Genomic DNA, 27,046 nt, shown 5'->3' with positions numbered 1-27,046 from the left:
AAGAAGAAGAGCAAGAATGAGGGGGGAGGGGGGGGAAACAACAACAAAGACGAAAGTCATTTATCGAACATCACTGGTCACTGGACTGACAAGGTTCACCTGACCTCCGGCCAACAAGTTCCTTTGCCGGGATGGGCCACTCCACTCCCGACTGGCAGATGATGGCCGTTCAAACAAAACAAAAAAAGGCACGTCCAACAGGGTCCTTACTCAAGGGCCACTCCGCGAAGAGAGCCACCGGCGTCGAGCTCGATGATAAGGAAATCGAAATGTCAGATGTGACAAATTGTCTCCCGGACACCAGGGAGCACATGCAGCAAGCAACCTCCTGCTTCTTCCCACCCACACTTGCCACCACTTCTTTCACCATCAGTCAATCATCGACCGAATAAAAAGTGCAGAAGTAGCAATGAAGATCGAACGGAACGGGCTTGCTTGCGGTCTATTTCGAACACCGCACCGGTGGGTGCGTTCGTCGCCTGGCTGCTGCCAGCAAGCAGGTCCGGGGAAGCAGAAGAGGGAAGGACAACACGGTAACAATCTTGTTGAAATTTTCTTTTCCCTTCACCGGGCGGAAGTCCCGTTTTGGAGACGCCTTTTAACGGTGACAGGTCCACCCAACGGTGTCCGCCCTCTCACCGCTGCCTTCACTGACAAACTGCTTCCGGGGACGTGTAATAGCTGGATGGGCTGGACCACTGCCAGAATGGACTTCTCATCGCACACACACTCACTGTTCCAATTCGTCAAACAGCTGGTGGGGATGAGGCGATAAAAGGTGTGCCCTCGTGATAGTGGACGATTCGTGGACGAAGGGCATAGCGTTGGGCTATTTTTAGCTTGTCGATTGAAAGCGCGGACGTGCTTTAAATGATGCGGTTTGATCGGGACGGGATTGCTCCGGATCAACGGACACTGGCCGGATGTGCAGTGTAGTGTGTAACGGGATTGTTTTACTTGTGTGTGTGTGTGTGTGTGTGTGTGTGTGTGTGTGTTGGAGTGCGGGTCTATTTTTAAACCCTTTTAAGGCGTGCTGCAACGAGCGACATGTTGTGAAATAGCTGGTCGGATGTTAGAAAAAAAGGAACGCTTTGGCTTTCCACAACTATGACGAATGGTTTGCAATGTCCAGGCGCTGACCGGGCTCATCAGATATTGGTCCAAAAATCAATCAACCGGAACGCTGATTGAGCGTAATAAATAATCGAGAAGCTGTCCTACCGTCACGGCGTCACAGGCGGGGAACAGCCGACATTCAAACAACCAAACACACCAGACAGTGTGTCTACCGCCTTAAATCTCTTTTATTGTTCGTGTTCGCATTGATTCTGTGCTTCTTTTTGTCCCCTTCTGCCCCCTGTTATATAGATGTCTTCCCTTCTATTCCCTTCTGTCCCTCTTTCGAGTGTGGCTGAGGGTGCTACCGATACCCATAGCCGTTAATGTAATCTACTGCCGCACAAAGTACGCTGGGCGTCGCAATTCATTCTCTGCCGCTGCTCTCTCTCTATCCTGGGGTCGTTTCCCCATCCTCCCGTGCAAACCATCAATCATCACTAAACAGCGTATCAGAAACGGTTTTATGGTACCGGTGCGGTCACCTTTCCCCGGTTACGCTCGTCGTTCTATTTTCTCATTTACTTAACGCACGTATTGGTTTGTTTATGGCCGTCTGGGGACAAGGTACGGCTCGGGTGGGATACAGGCAGCCACAAACAAAGCAGCCGGCTGTCATTGCGTCTACCTATCCTGCCTGTCCTGCAGTAGTGCAGTGGGCGAAAGGTGCAGCTGGTAGGTCGGCTCTGTTTGTTCCAGGTTTCGCAGGTTGAATCAGTACAGCTGAAGGATAATGATGTTTTATCACCTCTTTTTCGCTCTCTATCTCTCTATCTCTGCTTCGCTTGAGCGAGCAGCATCCATCTACCGTGCACAATGTTCTGTCCATTTCCACTCATATTTAGTGTCTGCTGGTGCTGGTGATCGGGTATGATAAGAAGGTGAGGTGGAAGTGTTGTATCCCTTTGCACATACACACACATAAACACACTTCGACACACAGCCAGCTCCAGAGTCAGTTTGTACGATGCAAACGAGCCCTGAAGGGATGAAGGCAAGCATCCACTGTTTTTTTGGGTTGTCGTTGTCTGCTCCGGGTTGGTCGCGGCCGTGCCCCATGCTTGCTTCATCGGCATTCGGGCGCCGTACACCTTGAAGTGGGCCGCAGCAATTGAGTGAAGGACACTGTTTGTGAAACGGAGGAGCACAACAAAAATGATGAAATTGTCATTGGCTTCGCTCGGTGGCGCCTGGGTAGCTGCACGGTACGAAGCACATCCAACCGGGCGTAACCGATTCCGCATGGCAAATGGTGCCCGGCCAGATGATTGTGTCGAACTTGGCGGGCGAGCGGGTGCGGGTGGGAGTGGGATCGGTGGAGGACGCCACTCAAAAGCATCAAACAGTCAGCATAAGTAGCTGCCGGAGAATGATGTGCACACAGTTTTGGGGCGGAATGGGATACTGGTGTTAGGGGGAGGTGGGAAACTTTGTTGCCTGGCATTCGCATATGAGCTCTTACTGCTTCGTACGGTTGTTTATTTGATTTTGATTCGTCCCTTCCTTCTTTCCCCCTTCCCATTTCTCTGTAGAAGGGACAGTTTTGTTCAAACAGTACTTACTGGGTTGGAGAAACTGCTGCTGCTGCTGCTGCTACTGCTCTATTCTATTGGCTTTTGAAAGTGAATATTGTGTCATATTTCTTCCCCATTGTGACTCGTTTAGCTCTGAAAAGAGAGAGAGAGAGAGAGAGAGAGAGAGAGAGAGAGAGAGAGAGAGAGAGAGAGAGAGAGAGAGAGAGAGAGCTAATAGCAGGTTGATTTTCAAGTTTTTTTTTATATAATCGAAAACTTGTTTTTGTATGTCGCTATTGTACTATTATTTTCCTTAGTTTGAAAATAATATACAAGGAAATAAATTTAAAAATGATTATTTCGATTTTTTTAAGAACCACCAAGCGCCTCCATCGATACAGAGCTTTTTGTGCATAGTCTGTAACTGGGGGGAATTTTACAATTCCAGTCAGCTTTTTTTTTTAAATGGAGTTTGACACTAGCCGGTTCACTAGCAGGATAATCTAAACACTTCAAACAAAAGCTCATGCAAATAAATTATTTTGGGCTGATAAATATGTAAACCAACGTCGATTCGTCGTAGGCTCAATCAGGATGGCTCATGAAGCTCATAATTGATATTTCTTGCTGAAGCATAACTATTTTATGAACAAAGGTTAGACATTGTTTGGATCGAATTTTAAAAGTTATTAAAACTACAATTGATTTTAAAATGTATCTTTTTTTTCACACAAATGATAAAATCCAACATGGCGGATCATAATTGGAAGCAACCTGTGATGATGTTTATTGTTTCACTGATAAGCTGAAATCTCAGCTTGTTGGCTGATGACTGTTGGAATGTATGAAAATCCAATCAAAAGTGTCTCTTCTGATGCTTGAGGAATTATTTCTTTAACATACTGTTTCTGACTATAAAATTTCATTCATTTTCACCATAGTTTTGGAAAGTCACAACTTTTGCAGAGCTTGCCGAAGTTCTTATGCTCGCTTAATGAATGTGTGAAGCTCATAAAAAAGCTCACACCTCGACCTCGAAGCAGCTGTCGTTTCCAGTGAAACCGACACGCCTTACACATCTGGCCTGCATGCATGAGTGTGTGTGTTTGTGTGTGTGCCAATTCCCAAGATCAATCATCTCCGCATAACCAAACACGGCGAACCGAAATGGGTTAGGTTTATCCGACAAAAAAACCCCAGCACAACCCAGCCCGAGACAAAACCGTGTTGTGCGTGTTACGTAATGTGCGCCAGCGATTGGGAGCAGTTTTAGTTTACTTCAGCGTAACCCTCGCGCGACTGTAGGTGTCGCGATAAGCGAATGTTCTGTGTGTGTGCGTGTGTGTGCGCGCGCGAACGCTTGTGCTAGTTTCCTCACACCGCGACCATAGTGGGAAATAGTGTTTGGGGCGAAGGGGTATGTGTTTTTTCCCCCTCTTCTTTTACTTCGCATCCTCGCTCCATCCTCCTCCTCCTCCTTTTCAGCAGCATGTCTTGAATAACTAACGGAAGAAAACGGAAAAGGGGCAGACAGAGCAGGGCCATGAAGATGACACTGTGAAAGAAGCCAAAATTTACCGAATCATCGTTTAGTGTCAACGGTTCGGTGGATGTGTTTATCATGCGTCCCCCTGTGGAAGCGGGAGGAGGGGAGGGGAAGGGCCAACAACGGGGCCGCTCCGGTGTCGCCGGTTCGCCCCATTACGCCTTTTCGGGTCGAAACGGGTGGTTGGCACAAGGGCAATCGAGTGTAACAAAGAAAGACAATAAGTCATTCCGGTAGATGACAGGAGGAAAGCAGATTCCATTCCGCGCTCAGTTCCGAAGGCAATGGGTGTGTGTCTGTGTGTCTGTGTGTGTGTGGCAAAGGCGCTTGGTTAATTATTCCGTCAAACGAGATTGAAGTGAATCCGTGCGAAGCGAGACCGAGTCGCGCTCTCTCTCTCTCACACACACACACACACACTTTCTATGGGGCTACTGGGGCTGATGGATGTATATGGCCGCGCATTTTGGGGGCTACCAACAGGATGAGCCTACACCGGTGTGGTTTTGAGCCGGAGCTGGGCTGAGCTTGATAAATGATGCTTCCCCCCCACCTCGTTTAGCCGGTCGCCCCTTTCCATCAGTGCGGATGTGGGAGTGTGGAACTCATGTGCCAGTTGTGGAAATGGCTCGTCGCTCGTACAGGACATGCGATAAGTGTCGCTATTATTTTTATTGGCCAAAGAAATAGTGTGACAGGTTGGGTGGGGTTGGGTGCGTTTTTTGTTTGTCAATCTGCTCAGCATGGAAATCCTCCCAAGAGCGGGACCACCACTTTGCTATAAATTGTTTTCAAGACAAATTGAAGAGCTTTAGTGTGGAGTGGATTCGGCCTATAAAAGCAGGCAATTTAAAAGGCAAGAGTTCCTCGACACCCTGCCACCGGTCGGTTCAGTAGCAGTGGCACCAAACTCGAATTGATGTATTACTTTTACCATTTCAAACGGGGGGGTGCATGGCCCGCACAGGGGAGTATTTGGGTGGAAAACCGGAACCAAAACCCAATTAATCATGTCACAACAGGGGCACCATCATCAATATAAACATCACCTTTCTTTGCAACCACAAAAAAAAAAACGTGTCTAGGAGATGGCACCGCCTTTTCTTTAAAAAAAATGTCGCTGAATCCTCTACAACAAGAAGGGGATAGGGCACTAACTCTACCAAAAAACGTCACACGCAGCGTAAACACAATGACCGTGGCGCACCCCAACCGTGCTAAGTGGGTGATTGAGCTACAAAAGCGGCCAAACTACCGAAGGCAACGCGGCAATGGGAGCGCATTTTTGAAGGCAGTGTGCGTGCGTGTGTGTGTGTGCTTTGGCTATACGGTAATACGCGCTGCGGTTTGCTCGGACGGTACGAACTGACGGTCCCCGTGAAGGACATACCCGCACGCGACATATTGCTTCCCCGTGTGCCCCTTGCGACGACGTACAGCGTGACGAAGGCTGTCGCGGCTGTCAGTGCGGTTGTGCCCCGAACACAGAGTCGTGCGTTAATGTGTGCATGTTAGTGTGTGTGTGTGGATATGTGTCACGAATGCTTTCGGATGGATGCTGTGTGGTAGAAATTGTGATGAGTGAGAGAAAGGCATACGCGGTTGGGTTGTGTGCGTTTCTAAAGGGATAGAGAGCGCACTTTTGCTCTCTCTCTCTCTTGCTTGTTTGCATTCTCTTCCCGAAAGGCTCTCGTACAATAGTGCCTAGCGGCAGTAGTAGAAGCAGCAGCAGCAGCACGACAGCAGCAGTAGTAGCAGTAATAATAGTAATAGCCAAAGTAGAGCACCATTAGCACAATTGATGGCGTGAACAATAGCACCGGGAGCAGCAGCAGCAGCTAGTAACGCTTTGGAGGGCAGTAGCATAGAACGTTCGCCGTGGTAGTACACACTTGCTCGCTGGTGGTGAGCGCCATCGCATCGCGTTGCTTTGCCACGTTTGGCTTTGGTACCGTTTTGTAAGTGTGTGTTTTTTTGAATTTGTGTTGAAATCTTACAGCTTGAAGGATGTTTGGTGGTTTGGGTGACAAAGATCAGTTCGATTGGTGTGATGCTGTGTGTGAATACTGTGCTCAAAGTGGGGGTTTAATCTAGTTTGTTATCGTCACTGTTAACTAATATTATTTAAATGAATTTCGGTAATAGATATTATCGTTGTTATGATCTTCCAACAAAGTCTTTAAGTCTTAACGCCCCAAGAAGAAGAAGAATCCCCCGTTTTCATGTGCGAACCTTACCCAACGTTGCAAGCATACCGCAGGATAGTGTGCTGTGCGATGGGCAAAACCGTTACCGAACCCCATACGTCTGCATGGTGACGCCCTGCTTTAACACAGTTACAGCCAGAAGCAAAGCTTACGCTGATGTTGTTTTGTATCGGTCCTGCTACTGCTACTGCTGTGTGAGTGTGTGTGTGTGTATGATAGCATTACTGTGTGTTTACTCGGTGTGTCCTTGCGTGCTGTGTGAGAGTAATATCTCTCCGGCACTGTGTTCTCTCTTTTTCGCTACACGCTCGCTGAGTTGGTTTTATTTTTTGAAGGGCAACCAAACAGACTGCCTCTCAGAGGGATGTTCGTTCGCTTACAGCATCAAAGCGCATCGCCCTAATACATCCTTAGCGAGGAAGCCAGCATGGTGCACAACGGTCTAGCACACGGGTCCGATAGTAGTAGCAACATCTCCTCAAGTAGGGGTAGTGTCTAGTTTTGCCTGCCTGTGACACAACACACATGCTGGACTGTAATTTAGTTAATCCATAATTTGGTTTGCCCATCCGTTCACGCTCAATCGAGACGGGAGTGTCCTGCTGAGATGAGGACGACGAGATTTGCTCGAAAGTAGGGTGGATTTGCTCCGTGTAAAGAGAAGCGCTAATGCAGCGCACATTTAATCTCACGCTCTCGCGGGCTGCCTGCTTGCTCCCCAACGTTCCATCCGTCGTCTAACGTTATCTTCTGTCGTGTTTGTGTGCGTGCGGTGCGTGTTATCAGAGACACGATGTGTTTTTCCCGATGCGTTATCACCGCACACAAGCTCACGTTCACCGCTACACTGACTCGAGAGAGAGAGCCATGTTCTTTCGCACGCTCCTGCTTTTTTGCAATTGTTAACATTTGTTTCGTGTGTTTCTTTCGAGTCCATTGCGGTTGGTTTGGGATGTAAAGGTGAAGATGAATACAAGCGAGGTTAAGAAAAGGAAAAAAAGGAACTGCAAGGGGTGTGCCATGGTTTGGCTAATCTATTGCAGAATGTAAGTGTGATGTGTGGTTTGATGTTTGGTTGAAGAAAACGGTTGCGTATGTATCGGTGCGTGTGTTTGAAGAGCGAAGAGAGCGAGAGAGAATGAATGTATGCGAGAGAGAGAGAGAGAGGGGAGGGGGGATTCAATTTACAGTACATGTGTGGAAAAGCCGTATAAAATGATTGGATAATTTTCAGCAGAATGAACTGAAGTGGAGGCAGAAACAATAGCGGCACCAGCGGCCACACGCTTGATGACTTCGGCAAACGTTTCCCCGTGTGGCAAGGAAACCCCTGCGTCCGAAGTAATGAGCAGCAGTGCAGTGTTACAGTGAAGAGAAACGCCCGCGAAGAGGGCGACCGAACGGAGCCTAAAAAGGATCACAACCGATAAGGAAGAATCGAAGCGCCACGAGTGATAAGAGTAAAAAGTGAAAGTGCTACAAAGTTCACGAGCCACTGCTGCATGCGTGTGTTAGTTGTGTGTGTGTGTGTGAGAGTGTGTGTGTGATTAATTAAGAGCTTGTGACGACGATCGTGACACCAACGGGTGTGGTGTGTGTGTGTGTTGCGTCTGATGCGAAATGATGGCAACCGGGTCGAGCTCATCGTCGTTTGACTCTTGACGACGGCAGTCCACTCGTACCGGGGACTAGCTGTGTACGGTTGCGGTGGCCAGCACCAGCACCATCATCGCTGGGTATCCCTGTGGCCCTCGGGAACTGGCCCTAAGGGGTTGGGCGATGGATTGGCGGTCGTCGAGCTGGTGACGAAACGAAGACACTGAAGCAGCCAACAGTGTCTGTGCGGTGTCAGTGTAATCGGTCGGTGGCGTGGCTGGGCAATGTGCGATCGACGATTGCGTTTGTGTGACGCTAGTTAGTGAACCCACGGGCCTGGGACCTGGGACAATTGGCCCCCACAGCCCTCCACCCCTCCTCACACTCTGAAACGGAAAAGGGATTGTCGTACGTGGTGAAGGTTGCTGTATAGATTGGAAGAGTGACAGTGGCTTGCTGGTCGAATGATCGTGCTGATCGAGCGGTCGATCTTAAGGAAGAGCAATCGAATGCTTTAAGAGTGTGTGTGTGTGTGTGTAGATTGCGGTTGTGTGTTGCATTGTGTATGTGTGTGGGCAAAGCGGTGCCGAGTTTGCCGAGAGGAGTGGGCTTATTTGTTATTTTTCCCGCTCAGCGTCCGGAGCAGATCGATCGAACTGATCTGCCAGTAACACTGGTCGAAATGATGGTTAACAGCGTTAATACGTTAGCGATGGGGTAAGTAGCATGCTTTGCTCAATCTTTCTCTCACACAAACACACACATACATACTCTTTCATACGACGAAGACAAAAAAGCAGTGACTAGTGTATGCATTATTTACACCTGTTCTCACTTTCCTCTGAATCGTTATCCGGTTGCTATGGATCGCAATCCATGAGAATGGATCGCAATCAACTACGTCTGAATCGTTTTCAGCTACGTTTGGATCGCTCTCAGCTACCTTTGGATTTTACGGTAGCTCGCGCAAATTTCGTTTTAGCGCACCATTTATTTGGTGACCGCGGGACACATTTGCACCCCAAGGAAAGAACTAAACAATTAATGCATTCAATTATAAAATCTTATCGTATTTTTTATATGAAGCTTACATCACTATTCATACGTTTTTGGTTATTAGACCAAGTTTTTCAAACAAACCAGCACAATCTTCTTCTTTTTAGCGTAACGACCTACGTGGTCATTTAGTCTTGTTCAGGGTTTCGAGGTATAGCCGGATATTCCATCTTTAGAATGGAGGAAATCTGTTCTGATGCGTAGAAGCAGACAAATCTGTCAAATGTTGTTTATAGCTCAAAAATGGGTTTTTAACACATATTCTCAATTGGGTTCAAACATAGAACAATACGAAATTGTTGCTTTTCAAATTGTCTGTCATGAGGAGAATCGTGAGGTACGCCGAATAATCACTAAATAAACTTTGCGCTGCAACGAGATTTACGCGAGCTACCGTAAAATCCAAAGGTAGCTGAGAGCGATCCAAACGTTGCTGAAAACGATCCAAACGTAGCTGCAAACGATTCAGACGTAGTTGATTGCGATCCAATCTCATGGATTGCGATCCATAGCGACTGGATAAAGATTCAGAGGAAAGTGAGAACAGGTGTATGAACATTTGACTTGAGCTCACCGGGCCCCTCTAATCCGCATGTACGGCGATCCTTCCTTCCATCCTTGGATAGTGGAACACGAGCAGATTTTTGTCATAAATAAATATGTTTTCCCACACACTCATACACCCGTACACGCCATCTAGAGTGTTGCGACACGAGGACCATACAGGACGCCGAGAACGGGTAGCATAGCACTAATTGTTTGGATGCGTTTGGGCAAAGTTTTCGGCAAATTATTCCACCTCTCAGCAGCAGCAATAGTGCTGTGACAGGCAGGGTAAAAGTTTGTGGCACAAATTTATGCAATGATGGATCTACTTAGCCTCCAAATCTTGGGTACAAATGCTTTGCTTCGGCACTGGAGGTAGGGAGAGTTAGTGAACACGAGTGACATTGTTTCGTACAATGATTTGCTGAATGTTCGGAAGTGGTTTAAGTTATTTTGGAAGGCTAAGGTGTTCTTGAGTCGTTCGCTCTTGATTTAGATATCAAAACAGGGCCCAGATCGTCGTTGTCCTTAAAAACGATCTTCTTCAGCATTACACCACGAAATGCTCGGCGTGATTGCGTACGTTCTTAATCAGTTTCGCTATCAAATTCAATAACCAAAGTCTCTTTACATGAGGCGTTTCCATGCTGAGCCTCAAGAAACTCGAAGAGAAGGTGTGCCTGTGGTGCCGCTCCACGCCATTGCTGGTGCCAGTGTGATAACAGTAATCCGCCGGTTGTCCATCATCATTTCGTTGATGGATTTGTTTTACTCGTTCTCTCCACCCTTCCACCGAGCGAAAGAAACGGTCGAACCATCCCAAAGACGTCATACAAGCTTCCTGTTACTGGGACGATGTGTGACCAGGGGCAAGGTAGGACAAACGAAAGGCGGTCGCTTTCACACGCGCTGGACCTTGGGTGGCATGGTGTGTGTGTGTGTGTGCGTAGCCGAGAGAAGTGTCCGGTTGGGTGGCGATTCAATGATCAACTTATACACACAAACACGCACACGCGCGGCATCCATTGGTTGATGAGCAATTTGATGCAATTTGACAGTACAGAACACAACAACAGCATAAGTGGGAGAAGGGCAGCTGTGCGAAGAGGCCGCGGCCGTGTGTCTCTCGCAGCAACTGATGCGAATGTCTTTTGAAACGCGTTCAATTGAGCCGAGTACGAGTGCCAAGGCTTGACGTGAAGGTGGAACGGCGCGTGAATCGCATGGGTGCGGCATGCGTGAGCGGTGCAGAAAGAATTCAGCTAATCTACCCAATCTCTCTCCCCGGCACAATGTAATGGAGCGGTATTTGATGTTTATTAAATCATGTTTTGCGAGTGAGAAGCGAACGCTACCCCGTGGGCCCAAGACAGGCAGGGGTTTTTTGTTGTTGTTAATGGCACTGATTGTGTTATACGTTGCTGGAGAGCTCGTTTCGCGCTGGCGGTTTGGGCGGAACGGAGATGCAATTCGTTTCACGGCTGCGACCAAGATGGATTACAGCTACAACATCGGGCGCACAAGACACAGATGCATTGAATTGAGAGAGAATTGAAACGAAGAACGAGCCATTTTTTCTAAATGAACGCTTCATATGTGTCGTCGAAATGCCGCCCGTGTTGTACGCCTAGGAATGTGAGCTTTGATTTATTCTACATGCTCTACTCAACATAAAGCCATTCCTTGCCAATCCTAGCAATCAGAGCATGTTTGCGATTGTTTTAGCACAAAGCCGATCAAGCGCCTCAAAATCGATGGAAATCCCACCCGAATGATTCCTGTCTGCTGCCGCCCTTTCTTCTGTACCGGTCGAGGCACGAGCCCGTCACGACAAAGAATGAGAAAAATTACCATAGTAATAGAGTGGAATTTTAATGGCGATTCGGGATTCATTTCGTCAACCGTCTCGGTCGAGATCCGCGGAGTGCCAAACGGTTCTTCGGTACGGTCGAGCTACGGTTGGGTCAAGTGGTGCACACATTATATCCCGGAGCTAGATGCAGAGCATCTTGATTGATCGCATCGGTAATCGGTTTTTCGGTTTCGGAATTAATTAAAACCAGCCCCCCTCCCGCCTCCCGTTTGTCTACGGGGGTACGGAACTGTGCGCTTTACTAATGAAAGTAGTTTGTGCTGCGCCCTGAAGGAGCAGATTGAGGAAGGAAAGGGGAAGGCGGCGGGCGTTCTGGAATGAGCCGATCCCCCCGATACTTGTGCAATTTAGGGATACCGAAAAACCGGTTCGGTTCTGATATTATTTATAGGGCTTTGCATTTAATCGTCACGTTCGTGTGGAGAGGGCAAAAAACTGTCCACTCATTTGCTGTTTGTATTTTCTACCAACTGTGCTATAGGTACGTACGTACGCTAAACGGTACGAGTTTTATATAAAAAAAAAATGCAAAAAATACTCTTCGCTGGGAAATGAGCAAATAATACGTTTGCTAACGTTCTCTGTCGCCTTCCCCGAGCGCGCCCTTTGCGAGCCACTCGGCTCTTTCATACCGGTCGCACCGCGTAGCGCACCCGATAAATAGCATATTGAGCGAAGGCTGCGGCTTTGATATGGTTTTGATTCGGTGTCCGGATTTGATGATGGTATCGTTTGTGGAATGAATAAAATATGCAAATTATAGTCGATTATTTTAATTCATTTCATTTTCTCTGTCATCTCGTGCGCGTTCTGTGCGCTGCCTGGGCCCTCCGACGGTTTTGTGCTGGGTGTTCGTTGAGAAATGGCTAACACGACGGAGAATATGAAGAATCCGAGCGATCGGAAAGGAAGAAGCTGATGCTGATGATGATGATGATGATGATGATGATGACGATGCTATTTGTGATGCTAGCGGGGTTCAATCTGGGATGGATTATGTATGGAATTTTGGAAACTTTATTATAGCAATACTCCATCATTGCGCACACATTGGAATCGATTTTCAGTAGAGGGTGAAAAAGTTTCTACGCTCTGTGCGGTAAGGAAAAATGAAACTGTTTTATCATGGTTCTAATTATGCATAATTTGCCTTTTGATATGAATTTCATTAAACATGTTGGGCCTTTTTTTGGTGTGAAGCACTAGGCGTCTCCATTAGTACAAAAATGTTTTGCCAAAAACAACCAGGCGTCTCCATAGAGCTTTTTTCATTCGAACTAATAATGATGACGCGCTGCGATAGCGATACCGGTGGGTGGGTAATTTATTTTGTAAACAAACACACATTAAATTACCAATAAACAATGTCACGCACGCGAGGACAATGATTGACAGATGAGCGTCCGAAGTTTGTACGCAAACACAGCATGCTGTGTACAATAATTGCTCTCTGCTATCACAGCACAGCAATCAATGCACGGTAGATAGTGATGGGTCCGATGAGCTGCAACTAGATTAGATGTGTCAGGTTCGATGTACTAAATTTGTCCGCGTTTGGAACAGACAATTGATGATTAAAAGTGATTATACTCTCATCCATCGCTAATTCTGTCACTGTGTGTATCTGTTTTCAATTGATTGCATTTGATAATAATAGTACCATTCTCTCTTTTTTTCTCTCTCTCTCTTTCTCCTGTTGCAGGTTTATAGACACGAACATTTTCTAGGCGTTGCTGTATCAACGATTTGAAACGGACGATATGGTGAGTGTTTAGCGGCTAATGGGAATAATTGTGGGCAAGGGAATAGAGTAGTGATAGGCGTGACCACTGTTACTGATAATAGAAATGAGACGTGTTTGTTGGGGAGGTTGGAAGAACGGAAAATGAGATGTGTGGTGAACGCAGGTTTGACCGCCGTCAGTAATGGGTGGGTTTTATAGGAACCTTCTGTCTTGGGGACGCGCGACAAGATGCGATGGTTTTTTCCCAGTTGGGTTCTGCTCGCAAAGTTCCACCTCAGCTTTGGCTGCTTTCCATTCACTTACGCTCTTGCATCTTGCACGCTCAGCAAAAACGCGAACGAGCATTGAACGCCCTTAGGCAACGTTAGGCGGAGGGGCGCTCAAAAGGGACAGGAAGCTAGAAGAAAAAGGAGCCATTCGAAATAGAAATAAAATCAGCACACGGACCATTAGAACCGGCGCACTAGGGTCGATACCTTTAATGTCATTTTAATGTATCGAGATAACAACGGGAAGCGGGAAGGCAAAAGGCACGGTGCCCTTTTTTTGGCGATAAAAGTCAGTTAGCAGGATGTGGTGGGGTGGGGTGAGGAAATGAGCGTTTTTGTTGACGTTGTTGGGTGCGTCATGTGAGGTTAGGTCATGAGCGTTCGGTTTCGTTGCGAGATGCTGGATGCGCTCGGTTGAATGATTTGCTGTCATTAGCAAAAAAATACAATTATGCCGTCTAAATCGTTCCTGTTTTAATGCCAGCTTGGCGAGAGCTTGGCGGTACAGCGCGCTAGGACCCGTATACTGGCTTACGGTGCGAAGCAGTGTTCAATTCCCTAAAGGAATATTAATGAGACTAGACGGTAGAACTCCGAAATGCGAATGGAAGTAACTGATTACGTCATACTGCAGCTGATGGCGGCTCTTCGCAATCACAATTTGTAAATACGCATTCGTGCAACGGGTTTGCGGGTTGTTTGGGGGGGGGGGGGAGGAGAGGGAGAAAGATAGAGTGATAGGAGCAATAATGTAAGATGTAAAGCTTCCACAAACAGACAAGCGAGATAAACGCACGGGATGGTACGATTATGCTCGTGCCTTTACTTGTTTGTCCCAATTGCTTCGCCTGTCCGCACATTGACAGATGCGTGCTACACGATTCTAAGCTCGGTAAGCTGGCGAGAAGCGCTGGTCCGATTTTACGCGTAATCTCCCCTTGACATGGGCTCGCTCTTGATCTGAATAACCCTTGACAAAATTCGGTAGGCTCGTGTGTCACTTCCATCCCGCACGGACCAAAAAAAAAGGGCCCGCTCCGTTGGCGGCTCACTTTCACTCGAAGCGCAAAACCCCTTCAGCAAAGACCATATCGGGCACGATAATGTAAGTGTTTTACGATAAACAACCATGACGACCGATACTGTCCTTCCTCTGTCCCCTTCCCCCAAAAAGCGGTTGGCAGATGATGAGCATCCCGTCCCGACCTGCCGAGCATTGGCGAGTTTTTGTCTTCTTCTTCATCTTCTTCTTCTTCTTCGTTTGCCTTCCCCGGGTGGATCAACCGCGCTCATCGTTTACCTCATCAAATCATCATTCAACTGAACCGGAAATAGGTAAAACGATACAGGATAAGATACGGGCTCTTAGCCTTTCGGTGAAGATGGTTGGCCCCCGGCTGGCTACCGCCCTCTCAGCCACTTATCCCCCTGTCCCTGTGGTGCTCTCCAGAACCTGGACCGACTGTGTGTGTGCGTGTTTGTGAACAGAACAATCAATACCGGTAATGATGATGGGTTGGGCGTGAAAAAGAAAGGGCCTACCCGAGTCTGCCCGTGTCCGAGCCAAATCAAGCAAAATCCCTCATAAAGTTTGTTTACACACTTTACTCCATTATTATGATTATGTAAGTGTACTTCTATTTTGTCACAACTGGGCGAGTCGGTCGGTTTGCCGAGAGATAGCACCACTTGGCCAGAGAGCGTGGCTCAGCGTTGGCAGGCGCGAGAGCGAGCGTGTGGGAGAGCGAACGCTGGGTCCCCTAGCGTGTTTGTTTGTTACATAGTGGTGTGAGAGCTCGATGCTCTTGAGCTTTGCTCGTGTGCGTGGGAAATGGGTGTGTGAAGGCATCGTAAGAGCGGGAGATTTATTTAGGAGTGTTTATCTTCGCAGCGTACAGACGAGCAGTGAGAACAGAACGGCAGTGAGTCTAGCAGACTGTGAGATGGAAGCGCTGATGAGTGCAGGGTGAGATGTCCCGCAGTATAACAGTTTCGTATAACAATGCAAAAGCTCGTGCTCGAGCGTGTGGGGTTTGTGGCGAGAAAGGACCGAAAGGATCCGATTCGACCAGTCGAGCAGTTGAACTTAGCCCAAAAGCATAGCGATGCAAAGCTTCCGAAGAGCTTTTGCAAGCGTAAGGAAAAGGTTTTCTCGTGCTTTGTGCTTGTGTCTGTTCGACTTGTTTGTTCGAAAACCGGTGGCGGCAGTTACCCGTTCGCCTTGATCGTTGTTATGTAACCAGCTAACGCCCATTGTTGGAGAAAAACATGCTAAACCGGTTGGCCTGACAAAGCCGCCCAAATGTCCCATTATTTCCTATCCTATTTTTCGTACCGCTTTGATATTTACATTGACCGTGTGAACCTCTTTTCCCCTCCTCCAGGGCACAGCATGGCCTCAGCAGTATCATTCATCGAGAGGACATGCCCGTTCCAACACGCTAGCACACAGCCCGCGCACCGCGACCACTGCTGCCGCAGCACCCTCAACCGCAGCCGCTCCAAGCTGGACCGCATCGCCCGGGGCGAGTTTAACGAGCGACGAAAAGCAGCCGCACACAGGGCCGGCGCCCTGGCCCGGCGGTTCCCGGTGGCGCGGCGAACATGGTGGCCAACGCGGATACGGATGCGGCGCCGCGGCCTGCCTGCCACGCTGCGGCACCGCTGGAAACGGAGCGGCCGGTCGCCCGCCCGCGATAGAACGACGCCAGCCGCCCACGGCCGGTTGCCTTTCCCCGCTGCTGCTGCCACCACCGCCACCCGTCTATCGAAGCCGTCTTTTTCGAGCCACTTTTTTATCGCTGCAGCTGCAGCCGGCCCCGTTGCACGCGTTACTGACGTTGCTGCTGCTGCTGCTGCTGCTGCTCGACGACACGCAGTTAACACAGGCCCCGTTCGGCCGCTCCGGCGCGAGCCCGCTCGTGCTCACCCGTGCCGGCCCGGGACTGCCACCGCCGCCACCGCCGCCGCTCCCCTCCCTTCCACTGTCACCAGCGCCCGGTCAGCGAAGCGGTCGGCGGCGATCGCCCGCAAACCCACTAAGTGTAAACAATTTAACCATGAATGCTTCCAATCAAAGAACACTGAAGACCTACGTACGTTTGATAAGAGTAATAATTTTGATAACGAATACCATAATCATAAGACTAGCGAGTCCGGCGGCGCTTTGCGGCGGACGGAGCTGCTGCCCCTGCTGCTGGTGCGCCTTCTGCTGGCCAGTCTGCTGTCGCTCGCCTCGCCCCGGACGTGGATCGGGGCGGCCGGCCAGCGCAATCTCGAACCGCCCGGCAACGGCGCCGCCAGCGTCACGGCCTTCCATTCGTCGTCGTCGTCCGCGAACGAACCCCGGTCCGGTGGCCGAGCGCAACCATCACCACCAGCAGCAGCCCAGTGGGCAGCATCAGCAGCAGCAGCAGCACCGGGCTGTACCGCCAGCACGCCCACACCGTACCGACGTGGGACGCGAAGAAAAGCACGGCCGCACGAAGCAGCCGGCACCACCCTCCACGATGGCAATAGTGAGCGCTGCATGCGCGGCGGCGATACGTCGCACGGTAGCCAAACTAGCAACACTTGCCGCGGCAGCGTCTACCACGGCGATAATAGCGTTAGCGTCATTGCTGACAAGCAACAACATTACAACGAACAGCGTCGGCAGCAGCAGCAGCAGCAGCAGCTGCGACCGGAACAGCAAAACCACCAGCACACCCGTACGGCGGGCGGCAAGCGGCGGTGTTACGGCGTGCGGAACGCGTTGCGTATGGTTTTACCAGCTTTGCTCATTGTTAACATGTTCACGTTTCTGCATGGAGGTAAGTGAAGATTATTTATTACACATAAGGGATAGTGTTTATGGCATTCTTTGGGTGGCAGCGCGTGGGAGGTGCAGATTGCAGAGGGAGCCGCTGCTGTTTAGTTTCTTAACGTATGCTCTTGAATGTTTCGCGTATGTGTGTGTGTGTGTGTGTGTGTGTGTGTGTGTGTGTGTGTTTGTGTGTGGGAAGGAGCTTTGCAATCTGGTCGAACATTTGGCGGATGTGAATATTTCATTTTTCCCGCAAGCTCTACACTTTGACCAGCGGGCCATTGTGATTCATCTGAACAGTTTTGATAGAGTCTGCGTACTGTGCAGGGTTATATGATTTGTCCTGGGATGTTGGTACACTTTTTATAGTCTGTGTAACAGCATGTATCAGCTTCAATCATTAATTTTTCAGATACATTGAGTGTATAATACTGAAATATAAGCTACACAGAGTTTATTTACAGCAGTTGTAAGACCCTACCCTACAGTAGTAAGGTTGAATATTTGATTTTTGATTCAAAGATTATTATTTCAGCTACGACCTTGCGAGCTGCCTTCCGGAAGTTATCCGGAATTTGCGCCATGGTGGACGAAGACATGCGTGTAAGGATGTCTTAAGTTCTATCTTTGAAATTTATCAAATGCTTCTCAGTTTTTGCGAGAAAATTGTTGGAGTAAAGCTTTTGCCTCATGTTGCACTGGTTCGCTGACCTGGGTGTTACATAAAAAATCTGCAGAAATTCGCCTAAAATGACCACAATACATCAAATAATCAGAACCTACGTAGGAGTGACTCACTGCCAACCGGTCATTCTACAGCCTGATGACAAAAAAAAAATCAGTTCACCTCAAAAAACCTGTCGCGACGGACGAAGCTGGGACTATATAGTATCTATAGAGTACCGGTACTCACATACGCCTCTGAGACATGGACACTGTTCAAATCTGACTAAACCCTCTTAGCCGCTATATTAACACTTTGACCGCCGGCCTGACGTCACAGTTTTTAAGTGAGCACGTAGCGCATGGCAAGAGAACGATGAGCGCGACAGTTTCTCGTGCCATTGTTATCACTCTTTTGTTTCATTGCGATAAACGGCGTAGCACATTTCGTTCTCGTTCTCTCTTTCCTACCTCATTCGTTCTCAAGAGAATCACTGAGCGTCAGATGCAAAGCTGAAAGGTGAGCAAAACCGTCATGCGAATTTATATGACACGGCGCTTAAAGTGTTAACTATATTAACTATATTAGCTATATTAACCAGACTCTAATTTATACAAGACGTATTGTCCGACGCTGTGAAACACTGCGAAGATATGTATAGTTTCCCTTCTCAGAATCGCTGCACTGAATTGCTTGACGTCACTTGAGTCCTATTATAGGACAACAACCACCCGCCTTCTTCTTCGCCCCACATATTGGGTTGTAAATTATTGGCGAACGATAGCCCCGCAGGCAACATTTGCGATGCCTTGCCGGAGCATGCGGAAGGCAATGTTCTGCACTTCCGCTACACGCTGTTCCCGAAGACAATACCGAAACTTTGCTCATAGAAACCACCAACGAGCAGCGAGCCTCTGACATAACCGCTTACACCGCTTCGGTAGTTATATTTGAAAGTATCAAACTCCAAACACCGCTTGGCAGAGATAAATTAAATACATGCCTTGTCAACTTCACGCCAAACCGGTTGGTGTAGCTGAAGTACACGCTGCCCCAGTTGCACTCAGCTTGCCAATCAAGCCGTCCGTTGTAGGTTAGTATAGGCCCGCTGTGCGATGGATGTAGCATTGGGTGTAAATGGCGGCCTTTGTGACGGAAGGGAGAGAAAGAGAGAGAGAGATGAGGAGAGCCGCCACCACTTTGAATCGTCGCCATTCACCACTGACACATGACTGATAAATGCACCGAGTGACCGAGGCCGTCTCAGGAGAAGGCGCATGCTGCCCCAAAATGGAGGCGCAAAAGTGTGCGAAAGGAAAATTGTACACCGACAAAGAACGGGGCGGACATGGACATACGGAGGCGGACATAAATACGTTCTGACGTTTAGGCGGAGGTTGAGTGAGGAAGTTCACGCGCTCCAAAGCGAGCGGCATAAAACGCAAAACCAACAAACTGACATGCCGTCAAAAACCGTGTAGTGGTGCAGTTTTCGTACGTATGTTTTTACACACGCTCGCTTTACTGTGCGGGGTTGAAAAAGAGGTTTACGCCCTCTGCGTGCGTTCGACAGCCAGAGTTGGGGTTTATTACAGGAAAAATGTCCGAAAAATAGTGAGCCGGTTATGGGTGTCAGCTATAGTTTATTGGTTTTGGGCGCTATTTGCTGACACAAAGCAATCTGTTTATCGAGTGTGTGTGTGCGTGCGGAAGCTGTGTGTGTGTTTTGGTGCTCGAGGGGTAAAATAAATAAATAACATTACAATCATGGTGTGAAGTTGCGACCGACTACATTCATCGTCTGCGTTGGTGCTTTGGATTTTGTCGAAGCAATTTAGAATACGTTATAAAACAATAACATTAACAGGAACTTCGGTTAATTGAAGTAGTTTCTAACGAACTTTTGCTTTATGTTACTTAGCTATTGAGACTGCTAATACTTTTAAAAGACCACAGTGGCCATCTCAAACGCGTCCGCAAGGCACACTGGATACAGTTATTATTTATATTGCTTTCACTCATTAAAAATGCACGCCTTAAGCAAGGGAACGGTTCGCCCACAGTGCAACAGGGGCGAAATGAATCTCGCTCACTCGGTAAGAACGAGCGAACGCAGGTCTTGTTCATGTTAATAGCTGCTCTTCTTTTTATGACCGAGCGCTCGGTCATGTGCCTGTGTGCTGTGCAGTGGAATCACTTTCAGTGTGCTTGTTCCGTCAATTCAACCGTTTTTTGCTCCTCTTTGCAGGGCATCTGTAAGTTATTGCTTTGCGGAGTTCGAGCCGTGCAGCTGACACGCAGGAGGTGTACGGGTGTAGTGCTGGTGTGCTGGTGTTGCTCGGTGGTTAAATATCTAGCAAGTATAGGGAAAGATTTTTGTAGCCTCCGTCTCGTGTTGTAGGGTTGTTTTTTTCCCCGGCACTCCCGTTCCCTTTTTTACCTCTCCAATTCCTCTTATTCCTGGGCGCACACAATTCGCGTTCGTGGAAGTGACAATGATTTCAATGTGTCCAGAGAGCTCAGGGCAAGAAGGTAAATAAACAACTTCGGGCTCTTTTCCGAGCACAATTACGCAATCCTTTTACGCCTGACCCGGTACACAGCGAGTGGGAAGCGAGTGAGAGAGAGAGGGAGTGGCGGAGTCGATGGTGACGAGCACTTGTGAGCGGAAAGTTTTGTGTAGCTTCAACTTCATACGGTGGGACCGTTTAGTGGAGGCAGCGTTTCCACGGTTTCCGCTGGGTTATGGCTGAGGCTGCGCCGCTCCTCCCCCACCGGTCGGTAAGCACAAAGGGATAGCACAACGCGGGGAATGTTTGAACGCTGGGAAGCGCAATGGCGAGGAAGAAATTATGAGAAATGAATGGGAAAAGCTCATTCTAGCGTGTACGCTATGGCAATGCAGTGCGAAATACAGGGCGAATGTGAAAGAATGAGAGGCAAACGCGACACTAGTGAAAAGGTAAACAAACTGAGGACCTCTTGGCTGGTTGGATTGAAAACATTAACTCAATATTTGCACACCTTTGGACATCAAACAAATAAGGTGAAGGAGCATGTTACTACCGAACTCTGGTGTAAATTAATTACAGCCAAGCGACTCCATTTGAGCCAGCTGTCATGTGGGAATGATAAAGAGAAGCTCAACAAAGGAGCAGGATGAGCAACAAAATGATGAGGAAAAAGCCTTCAGCACTGGTTCTGTTTCTATTTAAACTGTTTTTCAACATTGTGTAACAAAGATTTTATTTCCACCATTGGAAACACTCCACAACTCCACTCTGGCATTCTCACTCAGCCGGTAAAAATAGCATTGTTTTACTTGTGCCGTTAAAGAGCGCCGCTCAAAATCGCGCTCCATTCCTGATGCTACCGTGTCCCGGAAACGCAGCCAAAAACCTGTGCTGGCTACTGGCTGCTCCCAGAAGGAGCCCATCGGAATGAGCCGAATGTGGTGTGGGGCAGTGCTAAAAATTTGACATTCATATTTTAGCAAGATTTTAAAGTGCCCAATTTTACGAGCCCTCCCCCACCAAAGGACCACCGTCTGCACGCGCGCACCAAATTCGGCTGCGGGGAAAACATTGCTTATTCGTGGGGCAGAAGGGACGTTCTTGCGCTATTTGTGTTCTTGCGCCCTGCCCCATAGCAGCGCTAGAATTCGCGTTCGACGGCATTCGACTTTTAAACTGCTCCGGTGGTGGGTTTTGGTGTTTGGTGTTTGGTAGTAGTAGTGTTTTTTTGGACCATTTTTCTTTGGTATCCGTTGGCATGCCTTGCGATTTGACATTGCTGGCGCGCATGTTTGAAGAACGGAAAGCAACCCAAGGCATGGTTGGCGGTGCTGGCAGCCAGGGTTGTAAATTTTAATAACATGCCACGTGGCACGAGGTGTAGGATTTGTGTTGCCCCAGCTAATGCCGGGATCGTAAAACTGTCAGCACCTTTGATTCGTGTGCGTTAACATTTTGGCCGTGACGGAACCACCCCCGGCCCTTCCGTGCCTTCGTTACCTTTCCAGGCAAGGGAGTTGCAGAAATTAAGTTGATCCCAGTAGAAATGAAATTCATTTCCGCGCCCGGGCGCGATTGACGAGAGGAAGCTCGCTCAACCATGCGAGCGAGCGGGCACAGGAGTTGGGAGAGCCTGTTTCGGAACAGAAATTGAAATCTTTAGTAATGTAAATGTGATTAGCACGTCAATGAGCGGGTGAGTGTAAGTTCGCTGTGAGGTGACGGGTAGTAGTGTAGTCAGGGAACGTAGTATCGTACCAAGCAGCTAGATACGTCTTAAGTGTGCCTGCGGAGAAGATTTCCCGCTGCCTCGCAGGATGGGTCGCAGTGCCTTTAGCGAGAAGCCTTACGGGGGTCCTCTCAGCAGCACGGGGTAGTTAATTTTTAAATCCTAATTTTGATGATCCAATCACTTTTAATCATTGCCACTAGGAACGGTGTCAGGGCTCATAAACTGGTTCACACGGGCTTTTTGCGAGGGGCATAATTAATGAGAATTGATTGACTTGCCGCTGTGGACTCGATGGAGAAGCCTTCGCAGCATGGAGCATCGGCGGCGGCGGCATAATCGTCGGAAGCTCATTATTAGTCGTGCTTTCAGTCTCCGTGCATGGTCTATCGGAAGATATGAAGCAATCTTACCCTGCGTTGCTTTCTGCGGCGTCTACACCCATCGGCCGCGCCTGGTATGGAGGAGTTGTTAATTAAAACATTCACTCCGCTCCGGCGAAGGCCATAATCTTCGCAAGGTGAATGGAGGCCGTTTGATACTTTCAATAAATTGGAGTGGAGTGGAAATTTGCTTCGCCCCCGTTGTCGCTTCGAATGCTGGAAAAAGAACCCATCCACTCTCCCCGAAACCGAAGGTATATCAGGTAACCCTAATAAATACAGTGGTCTAGCATTCACGAGCCAAAAAGGGCAAAAGCTCGTCCCGGGGGTTAGGTGCTTCTCAAAAATAGCGCCCAGAGGTCAACGATGGGATGAAAGGTTCGGTCGTTTTTGGGAAGGGGGGCGAAAAGTTACAACCACTGCAATGGGGGCGGTAAATTCCGCAGTGGGAACAACAATTTATGAAAATCCCAAAACTCCGATATGGAATGTCCACTTTCTCTCCCTCTCTCTTGCTCTTTCATTCCCTATTTCTGTGCTGAAAGCGTGGAATAGAATCGAGTTGGTTCGGGCAGCACTAAAATGGAGCTCCATTTCATTCTTCTTCACCTCGAAGTCGTTGCTATCGGTGCGCGTTGGTAGGTGAGCGGGGGAATGGAACCGTCGACGTGACACACGCGGTAGCATCTTGTGCTTCAGCAGCCATTTAGCGGTGGCCGTTGACAACGATTGGGCGGCAATTGATGGCGGACTGGCTGGGCTAATGCGGTAAAAAATTGATTTACGCTTCGGTAGCGTTGCTGATGGAGAAAAATCTAATCAATTATCGCTCTGGCTGGCCTCTGGTTCTGGTTGGCCAGATTAGCTCCAAGAGCGAGGCCGATGGTTCACCCCGCTTCGTTCGAGTCGTTCAATACGTGTAGAGGACATATATCATCTTTTTTAGTGGTTAAACGGGATGGCGCGATGTTGGAGTAGGCAGTTTGAGTGAAACGATCTTAGACGTGGAGGCTTTTTTGGGGAGGTGGATGTATTGCGGGCAGTTGTTATGCGATCAGAAGTATGTCCATAAAGGGCGTTGAAAATATAAAGCTTTGTCTTTTCAAAAGATTTAACTCGTTTAACTTTTAAACTAATTGTTTTAATGTATTTATCTTGCTCTTCTCTCTTCCACAGGTAAGTCCACGTTTGTGCACTGCATAGGGACATCAATGGGCAACGGGTGGGAATGGAACTTGCCATTTAGAACGCATACACTGCGGTAAGTGTCCCTCGACCAGCGTTCAATTAACAGGCGAGCTGGTTTCGCGATTCAACACAGAAATTCAATTATGCAATCAACAGCAACAGCACCCGATGTCTGCAAAAAGGTTTCAGCGCGGTTGAGGTTAGGTTTGTTTTTTTTTTTTTTGCTGTGTGCTACACCGAAGTATTTAGTGCGCCAAACATGCAAAGAGCCTTCGACTCTACCGCTGCTACCTGGACAGTTGTGGGACAGAGCATTGAAATTGATCACCATTCCATGCTCCATGCTCGCTCTAGAGCTTGTCGTAGTTGTAAACTATCACGATGGCTCCGTTGCTTTTTTCGCCATTCTATCACTGTCCTATTATAAACTGCAACAGTGCTGTGTCCCCGGGTATGAAAGTGTGTTTAAGAGACACTTCAGCCGCGAATACACAGTGCTCGGTGGAAATGTTGGTTGCGCATATAAAAAAGGCTTTACCTGCAGCTGCATTCGGATAAACCCGACAAACTCCATTCCATTGCTGCTGAATGGAAGGTGTGTTCTTCCCGGGTTTGGGACGAAGGTTTATCATGCCCTATTAATCATCAACAGGAGCAGGCTCTTTTCGCTCGAGCCCGGGCATTGCTTTGGGTCTGCTCGATGGGCGGTGCTGTTGCTACTGCTGCTGCTGATGTGCAGCCGTGCGGATAGCTTCAATGTAAGACAGTGTGTTTTTGCAAAGCCACACAAAGACACGACCAAACTCAGTTAAGATTAGGCAGAACAAATCGAATGGAGGTTTGTTTGTTTTTTTTCTGTTATGGTGAGCGAGAATAGAACTGGAGTTGGTTATGTCATTTTTTATAGTTATTTATTTTACAAATTATCTATTGAAGAACAGCACCTGATTGCTTTACAAAACCAATTTTAGCATCAAATTCTTCTTAAACGTCTTAAACATACTACCGGCATGTTTTCTGTTTCTATTAAACATAAACTTACATAGACAAACAAACAAATTTGATGTTTCGATCGCTTTCCCTACGCTTTCCGGAATTGATTGTAATGCAAGTAATTATTCTACCCAAATCGATTCCATTAGCTGCGTACGTGTTACCTTGTCTTCTGTTTGCGTTTCTTCTTTTATTTGACGATCAAATATTACTCTCCTGCATTATTTACCAATCGAATCGGGAAGATGACATATATGGCTCATTTCACTTAATTGCTACGAGTTTGCCATTGCGGGCTGTTGGACTTACAGCGCGCGCTACAGTCCAAGGCAAAACAAGCAAAAGGGAAAGCTTGTTATTTGGAACGATTATTCAGACGACTAATAAAACCTATCACACTGATTGCGCCCGAGTGACGGTGGCGAGTTTTTGCAGCGATTTTTATATCTTTCTTGCTGCCGTGTTCCGGCTTGCCATGAATTGCTAGTGGACTATAGTTTTTCACTCGATTGAGTTCCATTAAACGGGGAGGTGAAGGGCGAAAAAACGTGTTTACGTGCAAAGGAACAAGTTTCAGTTAATGGAGGAAAACAAATACAAAGGATACAACCAGCAAACAACACATACACATACCCATTCGTTATGTGAGTGAGCGATAGTGGCGAAGGGTGGCCTGTGGACCGGGTGGAAGGCCTGTGGAAGGGGTGGAAGAAATTTCCCTACAATTGGTGCAACCTTTTTCCGCGCACGGGCAAAACTTCCTCGGCAGCGGATCGTATTTTTTTTGCACGGGGTCGCAGTTGTTGTCCTTGGAACACGTAGCACCACTAAACATTCACGACACTTGACCCACCAACTTTGACCAGCAAGGACGGGCCCGTTCTGCGGGGCGAGGTAGGGTTGGGGAGCGGATGCTGGGAACGGTTCGATGCTAGGAGCTGGCTAGTACAACGTTCACCTGACACCGGCAAAAACTGACGGTGGGGGGAGCACCCAAAGCGAACGCGCGAAGCACTTGAACCAACGTGTGTTGGTGTGTATCCATGTTCATAAATCCAAGCGCACGCACACAACTGTGGGAAGGGTTTTCCTATTTCACACACGCACACATGAGCGCTGAAGTAGTGTTACAGCAACACACACACACACACACACACACGTACAAAAACAGGGAGAAAATCCGAAAGATAACGACGCGGGATGGTACCAACCATGATGATAATGATGATGTCGAATGGCATTGGAAATGGCTCGCATTGGGCTGTTGCATGCAGTGAAACGGGGTAACGGGGAACGGCCCGAGCTTTGGTTGCCCATGGTAACGGAGCGTTCGGGGGCATTTCGGGGCCGGCTTCGGGGCCCGTTTTTTCATACTCGGCTGGAAGCTCGGTCGGTCGGTTGGTCGGTCGGTCGCGATCAATAACAGCACGGCTGAGTGCTTTTCCGTCCGTCTTCGGGGAGCTCCCGGAGCCGGTGGCACTCACTCGCACGGGGCAATCACACTGGAAGAGAGTTTCTGAAATGTCCGCGAGCGTGATACTAGGCCCGGTGCAGATCAGAGGCAGGTGGTGCGATACCGGAAAACGCGGCAAGAACTGGGCTCTTGAAAATGAGATGATCGGTACGGCGGTAGGCCTTTGCGAAACGGGACCAAGGACTCGGACCGAGCTTCCACCGAGCGTTTCAACTTTCCATTCCGGCGCGCAACCCGTCCCTCTGTGCCCTCGCTTACCGTTTCCGGTTGCTGAAGAGGGTGAAAATTAAGTCCGTCGATGGAGCGTATCGTAACAGCACGTGGCGTGGGAAGGATGGGGCGAAAGGACAGCAGAACCGACCGGTAGCCAATCTGCTGGAAGGATAAAGACTGGGATATTATAGCGGGAAAGCTTGTTAAACCGTGAAGGAAAAAAGGCTAATGCACACACACACACACACACACATACATACACACGCAGCTATGCACACCCATGCATCCCGGACCGAGCCGAGACAAAAGCGACCAAAAGAAAAGGCAAATGGCAATTGTTTCAGTAAAGTTGATCCCAGCGAGCGAGCGAGCGAAATTCGGTGGTGTGCGTTGTGGGTGAAAAGCCTCCACCCACCCCGCTTTATCACATGGATTCGTGTGGATGGTCTTTTCCATCGTTTGCGGTGCCGGGATGAAGGAGGTACCATGATGATGGCGTGCCAGATGACGCACAGCCTTCACGACGGTTTGCGCTTGTTGGTCGGTGTCTGTTTTTCGTGGCGTCTCTTCTCTCGTTTCCCTCTCGTTGTGTGACAGCGAGGAAGTTTTTCTTGTGC

The 27,046-nt window shown here is 48.5% G+C and overlaps 1 protein-coding gene across 10 annotated transcripts in view; it reads left to right on the top strand.

Moving 5' to 3' along the window:
* LOC120952283 (cubilin) overlaps positions 1 to 27,046 on the top strand; it is an 86,761-nt gene that overhangs the window by 5,094 nt on the left and 54,621 nt on the right. For 8 of the 10 annotated variants that reach the window (XR_005751256.2, XM_049605816.1, XM_040371537.2 and 5 more), the window contains exons 2-4: positions 7,618 to 8,696; positions 13,157 to 13,217; positions 15,852 to 17,279. Coding sequence is in view for 9 of the 10 variants with exons in the window: in XM_049605816.1 (XP_049461773.1) it covers positions 15,860 to 17,279 (1,420 nt within the window). In the remaining variant the exon portion in view is untranslated. Of the gene's footprint in view, positions 1 to 6,006; positions 6,135 to 7,617; positions 8,697 to 13,156; positions 13,218 to 15,851; positions 17,280 to 27,046 lie in introns of those variants that run through there. The other 2 variants (XM_040371527.2, XM_040371529.2) reach the window with 2 other exon arrangements.

Source organism: Anopheles coluzzii, chromosome 2, assembly GCF_943734685.1.
Source record: "Anopheles coluzzii chromosome 2, AcolN3, whole genome shotgun sequence".
Classification (NCBI taxonomy): Eukaryota; Metazoa; Arthropoda; class Insecta; order Diptera; family Culicidae; genus Anopheles; species Anopheles coluzzii.
The sequence above is the reverse complement of the archived record's forward strand: the minus strand, read 5'-3'. Positions and strand labels throughout refer to the sequence as shown.